This window comes from Marmota marmota, unplaced genomic scaffold (assembly GCF_001458135.2).
Source record: "Marmota marmota marmota unplaced genomic scaffold, marMar, whole genome shotgun sequence".
NCBI classification, from domain to species: domain Eukaryota; kingdom Metazoa; phylum Chordata; class Mammalia; order Rodentia; family Sciuridae; genus Marmota; species Marmota marmota.
The window spans coordinates 2,811,310-2,830,291 of record NW_026000164.1 but is presented as its reverse complement, the minus strand read 5'-3'; the positions used below and the strand labels follow the sequence as shown (position 1 = coordinate 2,830,291).

General features: G+C 52.0%; 1 protein-coding gene across 1 annotated transcript; it reads right to left on the bottom strand.

Moving 5' to 3' along the window:
• Window positions 1–552: 552 nt before the first annotated feature.
• On the bottom strand, window positions 553–18,982 carry Gbx1 (gastrulation brain homeobox 1; the record flags this gene model as incomplete). The annotated part of the gene is made up of 2 exons (XM_015493852.2): window positions 553–3,222; window positions 18,682–18,982. Coding segments are annotated over 2 exons (855 nt in total), but the record flags the coding sequence as incomplete, so codon positions are not given.

Here is an 18,982-nt window from a genome sequence, read left to right as displayed (position 1 = left end):
CCGCAGCCGCCGCCTTGCATCAGTTTCTCTCGCTCTCCTGGCAGCGGTGTAGCTGTTTATGGGCAGCACAGGGAACCTGATGGGACGGAGCAGCCCTTCTTCCCCTTGGGTGCTGCCTTCACTGCACCCCTGCCCCCACCACCCCCAGGAAGCTTTCCAGTGGTCTCTGACATCAGTGTCCTACCTAGTGACGGCATGCCACAACCCGGCCCTGGCCACAGTGTACCAGAGGGCAGGAGCATGCCCCTCCCTGGGAGTCTGAGAATGTGCCCGGACCTTAGAGCTGATGCCACAGGGTGGGCAGCTAGCTGCTGAACGAGGCGGCTGGGGCACAGGGGCCTGGGCTTTGCTTGTGAGCAAAGGGGAGGGGGTGGCAGAGCAGCCACCTGGACGCCCACCAGCAGCTTGCCCAGCTGGGGGCAGGACAGGAGCCTCTGCCTTTCTTTCTCACCATATCCCTCTTCTCCAGGGATCCAGGGGCAACTGTACTGGCTCTTGAAGGACAAGAACTGGCTAAGTTCAGGTCCCAGCTCTCAGGAGCCTGTTGTTCCCCGTTCCTGAAACCACTCTGCTGGCAGCCCTTGTTTCCTGAAGCCTCTTGGGTACATGGCAGGTGTGCTGGCTGGTGCCCTGCGTGGGCACCTGCCTACATGTAGTAAATAACCAAGTAACGCTACTCAGAGGAAACCAGGTTTTATTTCTTTGTCCACGTCCCCTTTTGCAAGTCTGTTAAGAGCCTTACACGTAGATCAGGGCAGAAGGGCTGGGGCCATGGTGTGTGGGACTGGGTTCCTGGACTTGGGAAACACTAGCCGCAGTCACCTCCAGACTCCCTCAAGACAAGCCGCTCGGGGCCGGCGGGACCCTGCTCGGCCAGGCACAGAGCCAGGGGAGACGCACAGCAGCCTTGGTGGTGGCTGGTCCCTCCGGCCTTTCTGCTCAGTGCTCACTTGCCCTCCACACTGGGCGTGTCGAGCTAGAGCCTCTGCCCCAACCCTGCTGAAGGGACAGAGCTGTCCTTGTCAACCTCTGTCTGACTTATCTCCTCAAAACAACCTAATCCTGTTGGTTCCCTGTGCAGGGTGAGTCTAAGGTACCAAGGGGACCCGGCAGGTCTGGACTTCATACTTTAAGCTGTAATCAGAAGCCCAGCTGAAACTTAGCCGAGGATCACAGACAGCCTGGGCCTGGGGGTCCTCACTCAACAGTAGACCTTTCTATCGTCACTGACCAGCCGCAGCTCCCGGCTGCTTGCTTTGGGAGAGACAAGCTGCTCAGGAAGGGCAACCTCAGTCGAGCCGTAAGACGAGTCAATGAGACATTGACTAATTTGTCATTCCAGGAACTATCATTGGTCCTCTGAGGAGGGTACGGGGGTTGGTGGGGCGTTTGGCTTCCCTCTGACCCTGACTTGAACACCCGGGGTTCCCGTCTTAGTTGTAGCCTGCTGTTTGTCTTCTCCACGGCCTGTTCACACTAGCTCTCCTCTCCACCAAGACAGCCAAGTTCTTCCCAAGCAGCTGGCCTGCCGTGAACCGGCCTCAGCGGGTCTCCCTAACAGTCCCTCTGCCTGCAGTCTGTGCAGTGTGTCTGGAGGGTGTAGCTCGGGTGTTTGCTTTATCCACCAACATCGTCCCTTCCAATCCCACAGCCTCGCTCTGGTCTTCCCCACAGCACACACCTTTCCAGAACCATCACAGACTGGCTCCTGTCCCCTCCATTTGGCAGTGACCCCTCTATGCCCACCTTGTTCTGTAGCAGAAGAGGCTGCAGTACCTGAAGCTTCGGAAACCGTGATGAGAGCACCAGAGATGGGTCCTCCCTCCCTGGGCCCTCGCATCTGAAATACAAAGGGCAGCAGAGGCCACTCGGTTGCTGGTGGCTGTGTCCTCTGCACCCAGTGCTTAAGATACTCACAGGTAGTGTGAGCGAGCCCCACCCTGCCCCTGTCACTGACTAGACTGGCGACCTCTAGCCAGTTAGCTGGCCCCAACACTCACCAGCCATTGAGGGTCAGGTGCCGTCATTTAGCTTTAATACAAATGGGAGTGAGTCTCACCCCCTGAAGTCAGCCACCTCTTCCAAAGAGGCCTGTTTACCTGGAGGAGGAACAGTGGCTGTAGCCGGAGGTGAGGGGTGGACGTGGGAGCAGGGCCAAGCGGGAGGCAGGGGTGAGGGGAGCAGTGGTCCCCCTGGAGGCTGCTGGTGGTTCCAGCCATCTCTTCCCACACCTTGCACTGAAGAGACGCCGCCCACGGCCGGCCGAGCGCAGGATGGAATGAACTCTGGCTGAGGCTCGATGAAACAGACCTTTCCCGAAGCTTCTTAGGAGTGCAGACAGAGACACAGCTCCATATATACAAACTTTACATAAAATAAATAAGGAGCTGCCATCCATCTGGGCTGGTGTCGCCCTGGGCTCCTCCGTTTGGTCAGAAGCTGTTCCTGGACATCAGCCACAGAACCCTTCAGGCCCCGAGCATTTAAAGCCCCATGGGCCCGAGGAGTCCACCCCAGTCCCAGCACCTCCCTGGCGAGTAGACCCGGAGCCCCTGTGGCCCTGAAGCCCCTCATCCTGAAGGTCTCAGGGCGGGGAGCACCGTGGGCCTCTCTCCCCGCTGCGGTCCCTCCTGTGTGGGCACAGCCCAGCCGCGGGTCCTTGCTCGGGTCAGGGCCGGGCCCCCTGCTCCATTTGCTGGTGTTGGCTGCGCACAGCGAACCTGTTGACGTGCACAGGTATGGGCACGACGATCTTGGGGTTCCTGACAGGCTCCCCGGAACGGCTGCTCACGTTGCCAGCTTTGATGCGCTTCCACTTGGCCCGGCGGTTCTGAAACCAGATCTTGACCTGCACCTCGCTCAGCTTGAGGGCGTGGGCGATCTGGGAGCGCTCCGTCAGGCTCAGGTACTTCTTGCAGTGGAACTCCTTCTCCAGTTCCAGGAGCTGCTCGCTGGTGAAGGCCGTGCGGCGCCGGCGGCTTTTTCCCCCAGGGGCGCTGACCCCTGTGGTCACCGGTGTCCCCTCCTCAGCTCCAGTCCCCAGGCTTCCCTTTAGCTTCGGTTTAGGTCCCAGAAGAGCCCCAGGGCCCCCTGCAGAAGTGTCCAGGAAACTGTCGTCCTCGCTGTCGCCGCCTGAGCCCTCTTCCTCCTGCTCGCTGGCTGCTGGGTCTCCCGCTGGGGCCTCCAGCTTCTCTTCATCTGAGCTGTACACCTTCCCCTCTGCTGTGGGGAGCGGGAAACCAATGGATGGGGAGGGAGCGGGCAGGGAAGACAGGGTGGAGGGGGCAACGGGACCGCGGCCAGGAATGGGGGGGGGGCAGCGGCAAGAAACGAGGCGGCATGGAAAGGAAGAGGTGGCAGGAGAGGGGACAGGCACATCCAGGTGGGGAGCGGGAAGAGGGTTAGGGGAGACAACGGGGAAGAAAGGTATTAACCAGCTCGACGTCACCACAGGAAGGGGGGCAGGCAATGGAGTGGACAGTAGCCCCCGGACTTTCCCACCAGCCCATCTCATTCTCTCTATACCAGCAACCCAACTCTCCCAGCCCAGGACCAAGGGCCCAGTGTCCCTCCTACACCGGGCCCCAGGACAAAGCCGGGGGACACTGACTTGGATTTCCAATGTGGGAGGAGAGGAGCCTGCCGCTCCCCCAGGAGTCCTCATCCCGCCCAGCTGCAGGAACTGTCCCAGAATTTCCCTCTGTGCAGAGCTAGGTCACAGACCCTCACACACCTCTGGACGGATCTTCAGGCTTATCTGCTCCTCCCCACACCCTCCTTAAATATGGGTCCAAGACACTCCAAGGAGACCTGGGAACTGGAGGTCTCAAGCCCCCTTCCCAATTCCTATCCAGACTGCCCAGCCAGGACAGGGGCTCCCAGCCACATGCCATTTCCTTGTCTGTGCCCAACCTTCCTCCCTGTTACTCAGCCCCATCCCCTGGTGGTCCTTATCCTTAATTCCAAAGTGACGGAATTGCTTTCCCACCTCCCCTCTCTCCTGGCCAATGCAGACAGCAGCTCCTGCTGAAGCTCAGAATCCCCAGGACCAGAGTCTGACACTGGCCGAGGGCTGGAGGGAATGTGGGGACAGAAGTGAACCGGGAAAAACAGGGAAGGAACTGTGCAGAAGGAATTCTGACTCGTTTAGTAGATGAGTGATTACTTACGATCACAGACATACAAACATTTAATCCACACATAATTCTGAAATCTAACTCCACCTTTGGTTTTAATCTACCCACTGATGTGTTTGCCAGGACTACAATGAACGTTGTCAGTGCTTGAGTTTCCCACACTCCCTCGTTTTCTGCCCAACAACAGAAAGTCAAAAGACGATCATCCGCTAGGGAAGAAGAAGGGCCCATGGACGACCTGTGAGCCACGTGAAGGTGGGCACTCGGGATGTCACTTACCACACACCCCCTCCAAGCCTGCTTGGAGTTCAGAATGCAGCTTGGCTAAATCCAGGGTGCAATGAGGGGCAGGGACACTGCCCAGACACCTCCTGCTGGCAGGCAGGGCTGGTCCTGGGTGTGGTCCCTCCCCATCTGCCTGAGGCCCAGAAGCTTCCAGAGGCTTCCAGAGCTGACCTGCTGATCCCTTGCTGCTGATGTGCACACCTGCTGCTCAAGGGCCACGGTGACATTCTCCCTAGAGGCCAGGATCATCTGGCCCTGTTACTACACACCCCAACCTGCTTTTGTCTCTCTCCCTTCCTCCCCTTTGTCCCGTTCCTGAGTTGACCAGCCACAGTTCAGGCTCAGCCCTGCATTTCCAGAGCCCTGCCCTGATGTGGTGGGGGTGCTGGCCACCGGCCACAGGCTTCCCAACACCCACCTCGTCTCCTCGCTGGCCACCTGTTTTACTTCCTGTGAGATCTTCAGCCTGGGTTCCCTCCTCCCCCTCACTGAGGGCTCTTCCCCGCACTATTGTCCATTCCCACACAACCCAGTCCTCCCCATCTCTGTGGCACTCCATCCTCCTGCCTTCAAACCAGATCTGCGGCTGCCCTTCACTCCTCTCATGGAGCACATCCACTCACAAATCCACCTTTCAAATACGCCCGACCTCTCCTCCCTGTTGCCTCTGGTCCAAGTCACCACCATCTAGACCATCAGTGTCCTCTTCTCCTCACTGGCTTCCATCCTCCTGGACCTCAGCACTGGCTGCTTCCCTGCTCCTCCACTGAGAGCTTCCTGAACATTCCCTTAGGATTCGGACCCCTGACATTCTGATGTCCCCTCTGTGACCTACCTGTCACTATGGTACATGCCACCACCTTTATTCATCCACCCCTCTGGCTGCCGCTCCCTATTAGAATATGAGCTTTGAGGAATTCTGATGTTTTATTCACTGTATCATGAGCATCTTACAGTGATCTGCACTGAGTAGGCGCTCAGCAGTCAGCTAAATAAGAGAAACGATATCCAGCATCCAGGTGTGTGCTCGCCCCTCTCCATCTCTCTTTCCATCTCCGCTGCTTCCTCTGCCATGCCTCTCCATCACCTCAGCTCCGTGCCATCAGACACACCCATAAATACCCTACCCACTGCCCAGCTGGCCTCCGGCCTCCCTCACATTCGCAGAGGAAGCCCACGGGATCCCAGGAACCTACTGGGTGCTGAAAACAGTGAAGAACAATCCCACAGCATCATCAAGTCCTCTGACTTTGATTCTTAAAACATACCTTGCGTTCAATAATAACAGAACGAAGGATGAGAGCTCATAAAAACTCAGCCCAGTAAGACGATCTTAAACAGTGCTAAAAAGGCAGCAACTGGATTTCAGGGCTTGAAGGATGGAACCCTTCTGTACAGCACCAAGCACCCAAGGGACGTCCCATAAATCTAAGCTGATGATGACTGAGAGGAGGCTCCCAGTTCTGGACCCGGCAGAGCCCTCCTGAGATCACCTCATCCATCCCTCTGTCTTCAGACATCGGCAAAATCAAGCCCCCACCAGGAGGCTACCCTTAGTGCTGCTTTTAAGGCCTTCCAAGGAGCACAAGTTCACAGTCTCTCCTTCTCCATCCCGGGGGACGCAGAGAGGCAGGGGCAGGAGTGTCTCTGCTCCTTTATGATCATGACATTGAGGACTCAGATAAGGACTGGAGGAATGAGTGGGGGAGGGGCGATGGGCACCACCGAGAGAGGAAAGCACAGCCACAAGTCTCAGCGGAGCAGCGTCGGGACAATGAGTGAGCCGGGCCAGGAGTGGGAGAGAGGAGGAAAGGCCAAGCAAGGCAGAAGAGCCTGGGGAGAGGTGGGTGGAGATGGCCTGAAAAAAATGCCGAACCAGACAAGAGACGGCCGAAAAGTTTCAAGAACCGAGAGAAAGGAGAGGAGGTGAGTGCTGGAGGAGGGAAAGCAAGGGTGCTTTTAAAAAAAATACCCCACTTTCTCACCCAGAATATTGCTGCATTTGGAGCCAAGCAAGATGTTCTGGCCCTGCACTTGCTCTTTGCTCCACCAGCAGGGGGAGCTGCAGAACCCCCACAGCCAAAGCCCAGGGTGTGGCCCCGGAACCACTGAGCAAAGGGAGACCCTTCACAAGGCAGCAAGCCTAACAGCTGAAGAAGACATGCCAACTTCTTCCTGTGTGGGGGGTGGGGTGGGTAGGTGTGGGTGGATATGGTACTGGAAATTGAACCCAGGCATGCTCTACTAGTGAGCCACACCTGCAGTTCTTTCTATTTTTTATTTTGAGACAGGGTCTTGCTAAGTTGTTCAGGGCCTCACTAAGTTGCTGAGGCTGGCCTTGAACTTGAGATCTTCCTGCCTTCATCTCCTGAGCCGCTAGGATTACATGTGAGTGTCACCTTGCTCGGCCAAATCATTTTATCTGATTCATGACAAATATTAGTAGTAAAAAGGTCAAACAAAACTAAAATGTCACTTAAATTTTTGTTATTGATTAAAAACTGACAGAAGTAGCAAACCTTTCTGAGAAAATTTATGTTTACAAAATTTGATTTACAGTACTTAGATTTGGTAGATAAAATATCCATAAAAGCAAATTTCCAATTGCAGATGTGGTTACTGGTTGATATGAACAACAACAAAAAATACTTGATAGGCAAAAGAAGACTTTTCATTGAAAATTTTACATGGCAAATAATCATTCTGATAACACCGTCAGCAAAATGAAAATCTTAAAACTGAGAACCATTTGACTGTGCTAGGTAGGTAGCCAAACAGGCAGAAAGGTCCTGTCCTTTGTGTGTGGGAATATCACTGGTAGCAAGGTTGAGTGTGCTGGGTTCCCCTTGTAAGTCTAGCACCTGCGGGAAAGCATGGTCTCCGGGCAGGGGAATGGCTGGGACAGGCAGGAGACAGGCAGGGTTCATGATGCTATGATTGGAGGGACAGATATCACAATGTGTGACTCGTAACTGCTCACAGAGTTCATGCCAGGAGCATGAATCCCACTCAAGAGCCTTGCTCAGGCTTCAGGGTGAGTCTGCAAAGGTGGCTTCCCAGAGGAAGGCCAGTGGCCCAGGGACACAGAGCTCCACCTTGGGGTCAGGTCAGGCTGGGGAAGAGACTGAGGGCCACAGACTCCATGGAAGGTATTCCCCCCCAGAAAGAGAACACAGCACCACACTCACACTGAGAAGAAGGGAGTCCTGTGGTCACAGACACCAAAGATGACAGAAAGCCACCGAGGGAGTAAAGGGTCACTTTAGACTCCTGGCCCCAGGAACCCAGCTGGCCCCTGTGCTGTCCCTCATTTATCCAGCCACTGACCCCTGCTCTGTTATCACTTACAGAAAATCAACTGGCTTTACTACTGGTAGATGTCCCTCATGTGACTCTTCTATTTCAAAAAACAGCTTAACAGCCCACCTCATTCCCAGGACAGTGAGCCTCCTCCTGATCCTCCAGGCCCACCTCTCCTTTCCCCATGGTGTCAAAGGTGGGAGAAGGGCTGTAAACAGAGCTCAGTGGCACAGCACTTGCCTAGTGTGCTAGAGGCCCTGGTGCCATCCCGTGGCACCACCCCCCCAAAAAGGTGGGAGAAAACACAGGTCCTCTGCCATCTCCCCAAAGAGGTGTAGCTGTGATCAGTCCCAGCTCTGGAGGCTCAGTCCATCGCCATGCCCAGTGCACGAGGCTCTGTTCTGAGACAGATCGTTCTCCCATCACTGGTGGCCACCAGCACACTTCCAGTGTGGCCTGCACCCATTAAGGCCACACCCTCCTCTAACTTCAGGTGCATAAGGAACAGCCCTCCACTTTCTCTTCTCTCCGTGGCTCTTCAGCACTCTTTTTTTTTTAAATGTGTGGATCTAGTGATGTATAATGTATAAACTGGAAAGTGCACAATTTTTTTTTTGAGAGAGAGAGAATTTTAATATTTATTTTTTAGTTTTCGGCGGACACAACATCTTTGTATGTGGTGCTGAGTCGAACCCGGGCCGCACGCATGCCAGGCGAGTGCACCACCGCTTGAGCCACATCCCCAGCCCCCTCTTCAGCACTCTTTACTCCAGATACACACAAGGGTTTTCTCTCCATCGCTGCCTTCCAGAGGCCCCCCCCGGTTCACGGGAAGCTCAGGGCTCCTTTCATGGCAGGCTGACCTGGCCCCGGTCAAGAGCACCTTGCATGGCCTAACCTTTCTTTTCTTTTTTTATATTTTTCTTTAGTTGTAGGTGGACACAATATCTTAATTTACTTGTTTTTATGTGGTGCTGAGGATCGAACCCAGGGCCTCACACATGCTAGGTGAGTGCTCTACCGCTGAGCTACAGCCCCAGCCCCCCAATCTTTCTTTTTCTTTTGATACTGGGGAACTAACCTGGAGGTGCTTAACCACTGAATGACACCCCCACCCTTTTTACTTTTTGAGACAGTGTCTCATTAAGTTGCTTAAGACCTTGCTATGTTGCTGAGGCTGGCTTTGAACTTGGGATCCTCCTGTCTCAGCCTCCTGAACTGCTGGGATTTCAGATGTGTGCCAGCCCAGCTTTAACTTTTCAAAACACATTTATTATCTCCCTTTACCCTCACTAAAGTGACTTGATCTACTGTTACTATTAGGAGGACTAGGGAGTTAGTAACCTTATTTTCAGGTGAAGAAAATGGAGATTCAAGAAGACTAAGCGATTTTCCTAAGTCCCATAGCTAGGGACACTGTACCTGATGTCCTACATCTCCAGCCTCTTCTGTCCTTTCCAGGAGATCGCGCCCCCCCCCACCGCCTGCCCTGCACTTGAGGCAACAGCTCTCCCCAGACGCCTCACTAATTAAATAAGCTTCGTCTTGAATCCAAGTGTAGACCTCCTCCTTTCCCCCACCACTACAGGCTCTGGCCAGCCACCAAAGTCTCCCACTCCAGGTGCCCACAGAAGACGCCTGCAGCTGCCATAGGAAGGCCTGGCTTGCCCCCGCGGCCCCAACACAAAACCCCCACCAGGTCTGTCTCTTGATTTGTTCTGTCCTTACTGTTTGTAGGATGTCATGTTACGAGCCAATGTTCCTTTTATTTGAAAACACATTTTCTAACTTTAAAAAGAATGTGGCCAAACTATGGAAACAGTTTCGTTCGAACACCAATTTCTTGTGGCTTCTACAGTTCAGTAGGGCTCTTTTCTTTCTTTTTTTAAAAAAATAATTTTTTTTTAGGTGTATATGGACACAATACCCTTTATTTTATTTATTTTTATGTGGTCTGAGGATAGAACCCAGGGCCTCACACATGCTAAGCAAGCACTCTGCCACTGAGCCCCAGCCCCAGTCCAGCGGGAATGAGAGCCAAGAGCCAGCCTCACCGAGGGGTACATGTTTGTCAACTGCCTCCAACTGCATCCTCAGCGAGTTGTTCCCTGGATCCCATCACTCCTTGGAGGTGCTTAACCACTGAGTGACACCCCCACCCTTTTTACTTTTTGAGACAATGTCTCATTAAGTTGCTTAAGACCTTGCTATGTTGCTGAGGCTGGCTTTGAACTTGGGATCCTCCTGTCTCAGCCTCCTGAACTGCAACTAGTGGCACTGAGGAAGCTAAGCATCCCGAGAGAGAGCTGAGGCCGGTCTCACCCTTCTCTCTGGTGTCTGCGTCGGGCTGTTTTTCTCTGCCCAGGTCCCTCCCCACTTTTGTTCAGTGACAGCATCCTTACTTTAGGGTCCCTCTTTCTCTTCCCACCCAGGAGCTGGTGGGTCTGCCAGCTGTGACCTGGGCCTGGGACTGAACATGCTGCCTTCCTGGGGACTCCAGTCCTTCCTGGGCTGATCCAACACTGCAACCCTCACTGGGTGCTCACCTGTGAACACTCAGGGCTGCCTGTGCGCTGGCCTCCCTGCCTCTCGGCCCTCGAAGGGCCTGGTCTTGAGGAGAGGGTGAAGTGAAGTCGGAGAGGGAGCGAGACAGACCTAACAGCACTGTTTGCATTTCTGAGCCCGTGGCTCCTCCACAGTCACATGAATCCATGTCTCCTCACCTTAGTCCACATGAAGGGTGAGCTCCCATCACAAGCAGCTGAAAGGACCTAGGTGGCACGCTGTCACTGGAGCCGCCATGACCACCTGACTCCCACACTGCCCCCCTCCCTCCCATAGTAACTCCTCCATGTCACCCCAAGCTAATTCCCAACACTACCACCTAAGGATCCACCAGTGTGAAGTTCACTTGGACTTTTAGGAAACTGCGTATGAATTAGTTGAATCCAGTGGTGTTGCTCCTAACACAGATCAGACATATGAGCAAAGAGGAATCTTGGCGAAGAAAAAAGGAGAAATATATATTTTTTAAATAGACAGTAAGGAAGAACAGGCCCCGTGAGGCACAGCAGAGGGGCTCTGGGCAGTTGGCGGTCTCCAGAGGACACCAGAACATGAGGCAGGAGAACCCAGAGGAAGGAGAAAGAGCCAAAGACACTGGAAATCCACCCGGATTAGACAGTAGGAGTTCTGCCCTGGCCAGCCCCATGTAACAGCTGTCGGACACCTGCACCTTCAATCCCCGCCTAGGAATGCCTGTCCCTAACGGCACATTATCAGGCATCCCACACACCGTCCCCAGTTCACAGAGCCCTCCAGCTGAATCCTGGAGAGCTTCCCGCCTATTCAAGGGCAAGGACAATAATGATAGTTTCTTGGGCACCTATTACTCTCAGGACACTACACAAAGATCTTCTCATTTAAGCTGCAAGTCTGTGAGCAAGGCATTATTGCCCTCATTTTATTGGACAGGACACTGGAATGACCCAGGTCAGGACTTTGCTGCAGATCACAGAGAAACAGTGGCACCGAGATCTGTGCCCTATGGGATGGGGACATAGCTCAGTGGTAGAGTGCTTGCTGAGCATGCATGAGGCCCTGGGTCCAGAGAGAGAGATCGATCTGTGCCTAGCTCTCGACCAAAGCCTGTCCCTGCCTCTGCCCCCACCACACCTCTTCACTATCACTTAATGTAAACAGGCTTCTCCTAATGTCCCTCTGGCCTAACTACTGTAACACATGGAGGAAGACCAGAGGCTGGAAACCGATTCCATAGCATGACTCCCTTTTCTCACTTTCTTTCTTTATGGTACTGGGGATTGAACCCAGGGGTGCTTTACCATTGAACTACATCTCCAGCCCTTCTTATTTTTTATTCTGAGATAGGATCTTGCTAAGCTGCTAAGGTTCGCCTCAAACCTGCAATCCTCCTGCATCAGCCTCGAGAGTTGTTGGGGTCACAGGTGTGCGCCACCACGCCCAGCTCAACTTCCCCTTTTCTCACTACTTCCTTCCTTACCAGGTAACCTTAGTCTCGGCTGATCCCAACCCTTTGGGCCTAGACAATATCTACTTCCACTTCTCTCCTGTTTTTCTTACTGGTTTCACATCAGAGTTGTGCACAGCCACAGCTGGGATGCCTCCCACCCAGTCCCTGATGACAAAGCTTTCCTCACCCTAAGGCCAGACCCCAAAACACACGACCAGCCTGCCTCCTCCTCCTTCCACCAAGCACTGGGAAGCACAGAATTTCCCTGGACCTTGGCTCAGGCACCTTTTGTAAAAATAAAGAAACAATTCACCCTGAGGCCCTGGGTTTGATCACCAGCACCTCAAAGAAAAAAAGGGGGTGAGGTGGGGAGGGAGGGAGGATTCATTAATAAAGTGTCCTTACAGGTACAAACAGAACCGTGGAGCTGGAAACAACCTGTGGGGACACTAATTCAAATCCCTAATTTTCAAGATGCCGGGCTGGGACAGGTGTGACTTGGCCACGCCCACTCAGCTATGGACCTGGAGTGTCAAGGTGTGATTCTTGGAATCCTGGTAGTCCCAGCACAAAGCAATGCTTACCTTTCTCTCAGGACAACACACCTCCCTCCTCCTTTCAGCCTCTGCATCCCTCTCTCCCGGCACTCAGCACAGAGCCCCACCCTCTTGGTGACTCCCAGCATCAGCCCACCTCCTCGGCAGTTCAGCCAAGAAACCAACCAGCTCCTGGGGTCAGAGTATTTCCCAGTTCTCGCCATGCCCATGGTGTTTGCATGGTATTCCTGCTCATGACCCTGGTCCACAAGGGATCCACAGCCCTCTGCTCCACTCCTCAACAAGGACCAGCCCACCCTGCTGGCCAGGGTTGTCTCTTCCCATCACCCCTGAATTCAACCAGTGCGGCCACTCTCTGTCACGGCAAATCCAGGCATCCCTCTCCCCACCACCCTCTCTTCCAATTAGCAGCCACCTGCCCAGCATTGCTCCACGCTCCTCTACCGTGGAATCTCCCCCGTGCCAGCTGGCTCTCCGTAAAGGCTTCCTACCCTTCTGCACCACTCAGAGCTCAGAGCACAGGCCGCCGGTGGCTGAGCACACCATGCAGGGACCCCTGTCCTTCAGCTGGCCTCCTCACAGGGTTGCTTCTTCCTACCCAGCCTGGGAACATCCTCATTCCCTCTAAATAAAGTTCTCTCCTCCTACCACGCCTTCCTGTCCAGGTCTCTGTACATTCTACTCCACTTCTCTCCCTTCTATTTCCTGATTCCAAATCAGTTTTACAGAAAAGATCTTTCCCCCAACTCCTCTCCCAAGGCAGAATTCCAGCCGACGGCTTCCTTCTGTAATGTCTATCTCCATACAGGCCACTCGGCTCCTAATGTTACGCTCCTCCTTCTTTCTAATTAAAATAATGTCCCCTCATGATTCCAATTATTGCCTCTCTCCCATTATGCCCAGGACAGACTCCATGCCCATCACTCTAAGCAGAAGAACTCTCCTCCACATCATCTGAAGGATTTGTCTCCATACCTACGCTGTTGTAGAGGGCCCCTCTGTCCGCTCCCCTTCTGCCCCCACCACCCCCTGCCAAGTGCCACCTTCACTATGGCACGTGGCAGCCCAGCATCCTGTCCAGTCCTCCCCTGACGGCCCTGTCACTGTGGGTCTGTCTCTCCACTAGGGGTCCTTCATTTTCTTTTTGTGCCATGAGTGCCTTTGGCCAGCAGATACAGCCCACCTGCCCTGTCTCGGGATAATGCTTTTAGGTACATAACATAAAACACACAGAATTAATAGTTGAAGTCCATTATATTATTGCAGTTATCAGACATTTAAAACTGGATTTGTGATATACTCATGTTTTTTTTTTATTGTTAGTGGACCTTTATTTTTTTATTTATTGATATATGGTGCTGAGGATTGAACCCAGTGCCTCAAACATGCTAGGCAAGTGCTCTACCACTGAGCCACACCCCCAGCCCATACTCATGGTCTTGATTAATTTTTTTAAATAAGATCCTTCCAAAAATCATTAATTTACATGAAAACAACTGTGATTTCCCTTTTCTTTTTTTTTTCTTTTCTTTCTTTTTTTTTTTTTAATTTTGGGACAGCATCTTGCTAAGTTGCCAAGGCTAGCCTTGAACTTGAAATCTTCCTGTCTCAGCCTTCTGCATTCCTGGGATTATATGTGCACAATACTGTGCCCAGCTGAATCTGGAATTTCTATCAGTACCCACAGCCTCACATGTTGCTGAAATTCAGATGATTTTGGCCTACATTTATAATTAAAGAAAGACCAAATTTCAGTTAGAAGTTAATAACAATAAAGAAGTAATTTTTCTCCCACCCAGAATTGACAGATCCTCTGACAGAGGCTCCCCAGATTCTGTTGAGATCCCTACTTTATTGAAAGGGACACTAACAATCACCTGAATGAACACTTTTGCTCCAGATGAGAAATCTGAAGCCTAGAGAGGTTACAAGACTGCACCTCCCAAAGTACTCAGAACATTCTAATCCACGAATAGGCACACAATAATCTTCCCCGACTGAAATGAGTGATTTGTCAGTTACACAGCTGAGGGGTGACAAAGCTGGCTTGAGCCCATGTGTCACAGCTCCTTAGAAGGCACCCCCTCCATCCCATTAAGGCAGTATGTACTCTTCTCTATGTCTCACTGTGTGCTTCCCTCAAAAGTTCTAGAAACACCTGGTCTGGGTCTCCCTGTCACCTCCAAAAAATCTCCTCCCATGTCTAGCAACAGAAGTCTCTGGTGGCACATCCCATCATCATTTCCTGTTTTCCTGTCATAAGTAAACACCATATCTTGACATTTATAATAGATACCCATTCAGAAACCAACTACTGGTCAGCCAAATGTCCCCAGCTATAATCCCCAGCTTAAGGCAATCAGCTCTCAAAGACCATTTTCCTTGGGCGTTTTATGGTCTCCTGCGTGATAACCACTATGACTGTAATTTCTATTCAGAAATTAGCAAGTCTTCTCTATCGATTTTTTAAGTCGTCCTCATTACCCTGATGTCTCTCGGGCTCGTCCTATGCCAGGCTCCTCTCTCCCACATCACCCCAAATGCGACTGCTTTCGTTTCTTCGCAAGCCCAGCACCCACATCATCCCTCCTGTATCCACACCACTCCACTGACTGACAGTCTATATGGAGCACCTACCCACCTTCCCCCCCCCACCCCCACCCCCCACACTTCCTAGCTTGTGTAGCCAGGCAATCCAGCCTTCTTCTCTGCAAATGAATGACTGCTCTAGATACTCCCAACTTAAAGTTTTCCCTAAACAGACAGCTTTTTTCATCACTGCCCCAGCACACAGCAGGCATCCTCTTCCTTCATCCCGGATGCTGATCTGCAGACTTGCACACAAGTCAGCTCGGATCACTCTCAGCCAGAGCTCACGCACCTTCAGACTCAGAGCACCCCCGCCCATCCCACTCAGGGCAGAGCTTTGTTCTTCCTTCCATCCAGATCTCACTGCTCTCTTCTCTCCTTCCTGCTGCGTTGAGGACTCAGTCTCCACCCCAGCCCACAGTTCCTTCCCCTGGCAGTTTCACCTAACTTTGCTCTTAGAGATCTCTAGGTGTGTTATGTTGAATATGGACACCTCCGGCCACATGCAGCTACCCAACACCTGAAACACCACTGGTCCAGACTGAGATGTATTGGGAGTCTGAAATACACACTGGATCTCGAGGACTTAGTATGAAAAGAAGATATAAAATATCTCACTTTAATGCTTATATGTTTAATGCTGAAATTATTTTGGACATATTGGGTTAAATAAGATGCATTTTTAAACTAATTTTTCCTGTTTATCTTTTTAACATGACTAATAAAAACCTTTAAATTACATATATAGCTTCTACTAGTCAGCACTATTTTGGGCTCTTCGTATTTTGTTATTTTCCTTTTCAGTGCTGGGGATGGAACTCAGGGCCTCAGGCATGCTAAGCAAAGCTCTCTACCCTCAAGCTACACCCCAGCCCTACTAACTCAGACTTTAATCTTCCCTGTCAGTTCAAAATTCTCTCCACTTTATCATTCAACTAAAAGATTTGCTCCCATTAGCCCACTGCTTCCCATGTGCCAAACCTAGAATTCTATTCAATCAACCATTCTCAATATCTTTCCACCCCGTGTTTCTATGTACCTGTTAAGAGAGCTTCCACCTCTGCAATCAAATCATAATGAAGTTCTGTTTTTTCCTTCATCAATTCTTATAGAGAGTGGTGTCTTTCTTAACTCTCAGCCAACTTAAAAAAAAAAAAAAGTCCCTGTAACTCCCAAAGAAAAGAACTTCACTCATTCTCCAAACTGGCCTGTTGTCACTATAAGTTCACTTAAAGGGGCTGGTAATAGTAAAAGGTTAAACAAATATAAATTAATAATAATTGCAGCCCAATGTCACCATGCCCCACCAGGAGAGCAGTTACTCCTCTGTCACTTTAAAGACTGTGTTCTTTCCCCAGACTCTTCTGCTCTGGAGGTTTCAATCCCATTATTCCCAGCAGAGAATTATCTTATTTCATCCCAAATACTCCAGCATAATCCCAAACTGGAGGGTTGGTTTTCCCACCATTTCAATGTGGGCCATGTACCGTCACTCCCTCCCCAGATGGATTTTATGCCTAATATTTCTGGAACTGCATTCTCTTTTTGCAGCCATCTCAGGGGAAACCCACAACTGGGGAAGTGGGTGTGAGTGGATGTTTCTTCTGAAACCGGCTTCCTTGCTGCCCAGCCGGCACCTACCACGACCCACAGTGTATCTTTCTAGGCTAAGGCAGCACTCTCAAAACCCTTCCCCTGCAAGGTCTCTCTGCCACCATGTTTAATAACAGAGCCCCTGGCCCACATTCCAAGAACAACACATGGGTCTCTTTATTTCCAACATTTTCCTAGGATGATGATCTCCCCTTCATCATTTCTATGTAAATTCTGGTTTCCCATCACTCCAGTATCGAAAACCCTTTAAGGAAAATTACTCATAGTGTTCAAACCTTGCCCACTATTTTTTTTTTCTAAGCACTCTCCACTCCTCCCAGGACAGGACTCTTCTGCACGCATGCACACACACTTTTGGTTTAATGGAATTGTTTGCTTTCCATCTAGCCCTATACAGAGACCCTCTGCTGACAGACAGCCCTCTCATTTCATCATCTCTTTTGATGTCCCAGGACTCAGCTCATTTCTTCCTTCTGTCCTCTATTCTTCCCTCCTCAATATTTCTCTTTCGTTTCCCCCCTCTGCTTATTCCTCTCTATCAATACCTTGTTTGTAGCCAATATTCGATCTACGCCAAGAAAGCCCCCATTATACAAAATGGTCAAAAGAGGAACAGAGGAGACCTAAGACTGGACAAGCTGCTTGTTCTTCTCGGGCTGGGCATATTCCTCTGAGGTCGGCTCTACCTGGGCTCTCCCTCCGGCTCATCTCTTTCCTAGGTGTGTCTGCTCTGCCTCCAGATTCTGTTGTCTCCACAGCCATCTCTTTTATGACCTGTCCTCTGGTCTTTTCTGCCTTAGGACCATCCTATTCTAAGAATCCTGCTAATCCTTCCTTCTTTAGATCACCTGCTGGCTTCTACAGAACTCCCACCCTCTTATCTTGCAGACATTTCCTCTCATCTCCAGGTGTGTTCTGTCTTCTCCCTATGGTCCTTCTTGGGAGATGCTGCTCTGACTTCCTGGTATCCTCTTGGTCTAGCCAGGTATGAAAAAAGAAAACAACAGTTGAATCCTCAAAGCCCAAATGCCCAGAACCAAGAGGTAAGAGGAGGGGAAGACAGGCTCTGTAGCAGTCCTCAGAGTCTGGAGGAGTGATTAGCTCTTTGGATAAATTCAGAGAGACCCAAGAATTGCCTTTCTTGGCCAAGGATGCCTGTCTCCACTAGAATCAGCCCCCAGGAATTCTGGGGTCCTCCCTACCTGCTAAGCTGGATACAGTGAATGTTTGAGCAAAAGCAGATTTATCTGTGCTAAGGAAGTTTAGCTTCACAGTCCTACACCTACCTGTATGTTAACCTTATTTTTCTTAAATAAGGTCCACCAAATTATGTAAGCATCAGATCTCAGAACACCTGCATCTACCTGGATAGGAGAAAGCTTTTGTGGCTCCTAGGGGTTAAGGACCCCTAGCATGGACAAGAGGGTTCTAAGTGAACTGATTTTAAGTCGGGTTCCTTTTCATATACTGTCTCTGCAGGGCATCCTCCCATGGAGGATCCACGGCTCTTAGCAGCATTTCAGCCAGATTCTCAACTATGGGTCTTCAGGCCACACCCAACTCAGCCCAGCCTGTAGCCTCTTCTCCTCCCATCAGCTGGCGGTATCCCTCTACCTGGTTTCTCAAGGCTGAATTCTAAGCCTGTGGGTTCAGAATTGACCTCTAGGCTAAGCAACAGACACCGCTGAGATCCTCCCTCTGAACCTGCAGCCGCACAGTTCATGCTGGCCATTTGTACTGGAGGTCAAACAGTCCTCTCCTCGGAAGCCAGAACAGTCCTTCTTACCAAACCGACAGCTTCCGAACATGCGCTCATCCTGGGGCCCTGCTGGTGTCCCCAGGAATCCCACCCTTGTAGCTTCTCTACTCCTGGTAGAAGAGAGAAAAGAAGGAATTCTAAGAAGGCGACAGGGCGAGGCCGGAGGCTAGAATGCTGGGAGGAAAGACACTAATTTGGAAGAGAGTGCTGAAAGTCTTTGGTGAGGCTTCCAGCAGTCTGGGGACAGGCAGAGCAGTAGGATGGGTCTGGGGACCTAGAGATCCTGTGCTTGGAACTGTATTGGAGTCGGTTCCGCAGATTCCTTGTTCGATCTGGGGGTATGGAGCTGCAGGGCTCCAGGCAGGTCCCGGGGTTCCAAGCAGGTTCGGGTCTGGGACCTCCAGGTGAACTGGCCTCCCGCCCGGCGCCCTGGTGGGCCCCAGCACTTACCCGGCAGACTTGGGAAAGTCTCTGAGAAGTGCGCAGGCGGGGGCGGCGGGGGCTCTGCCACTTTCTCCCGGGCTGGCAGCAGCTCGTCGGCTTCCAGCCCGCCCTCCGGGCGTCGGCCGCCCTGCTCCGGGTTGTTTCGCGTGGCAGTGGCGGCGGCGGCGGCGGCGGCGGCGAGCTCCGGGGGCCCGTAGAAGGCGTCGGGCGGCTCGGCGAAGCTGGGCAGCGCGGTGGTCAGCGCCACCATCGAGGGCACGGCCTGGCCCAGCCCGGCACAGAAGGTGTTGGTAAGGCGGCCGGCGAA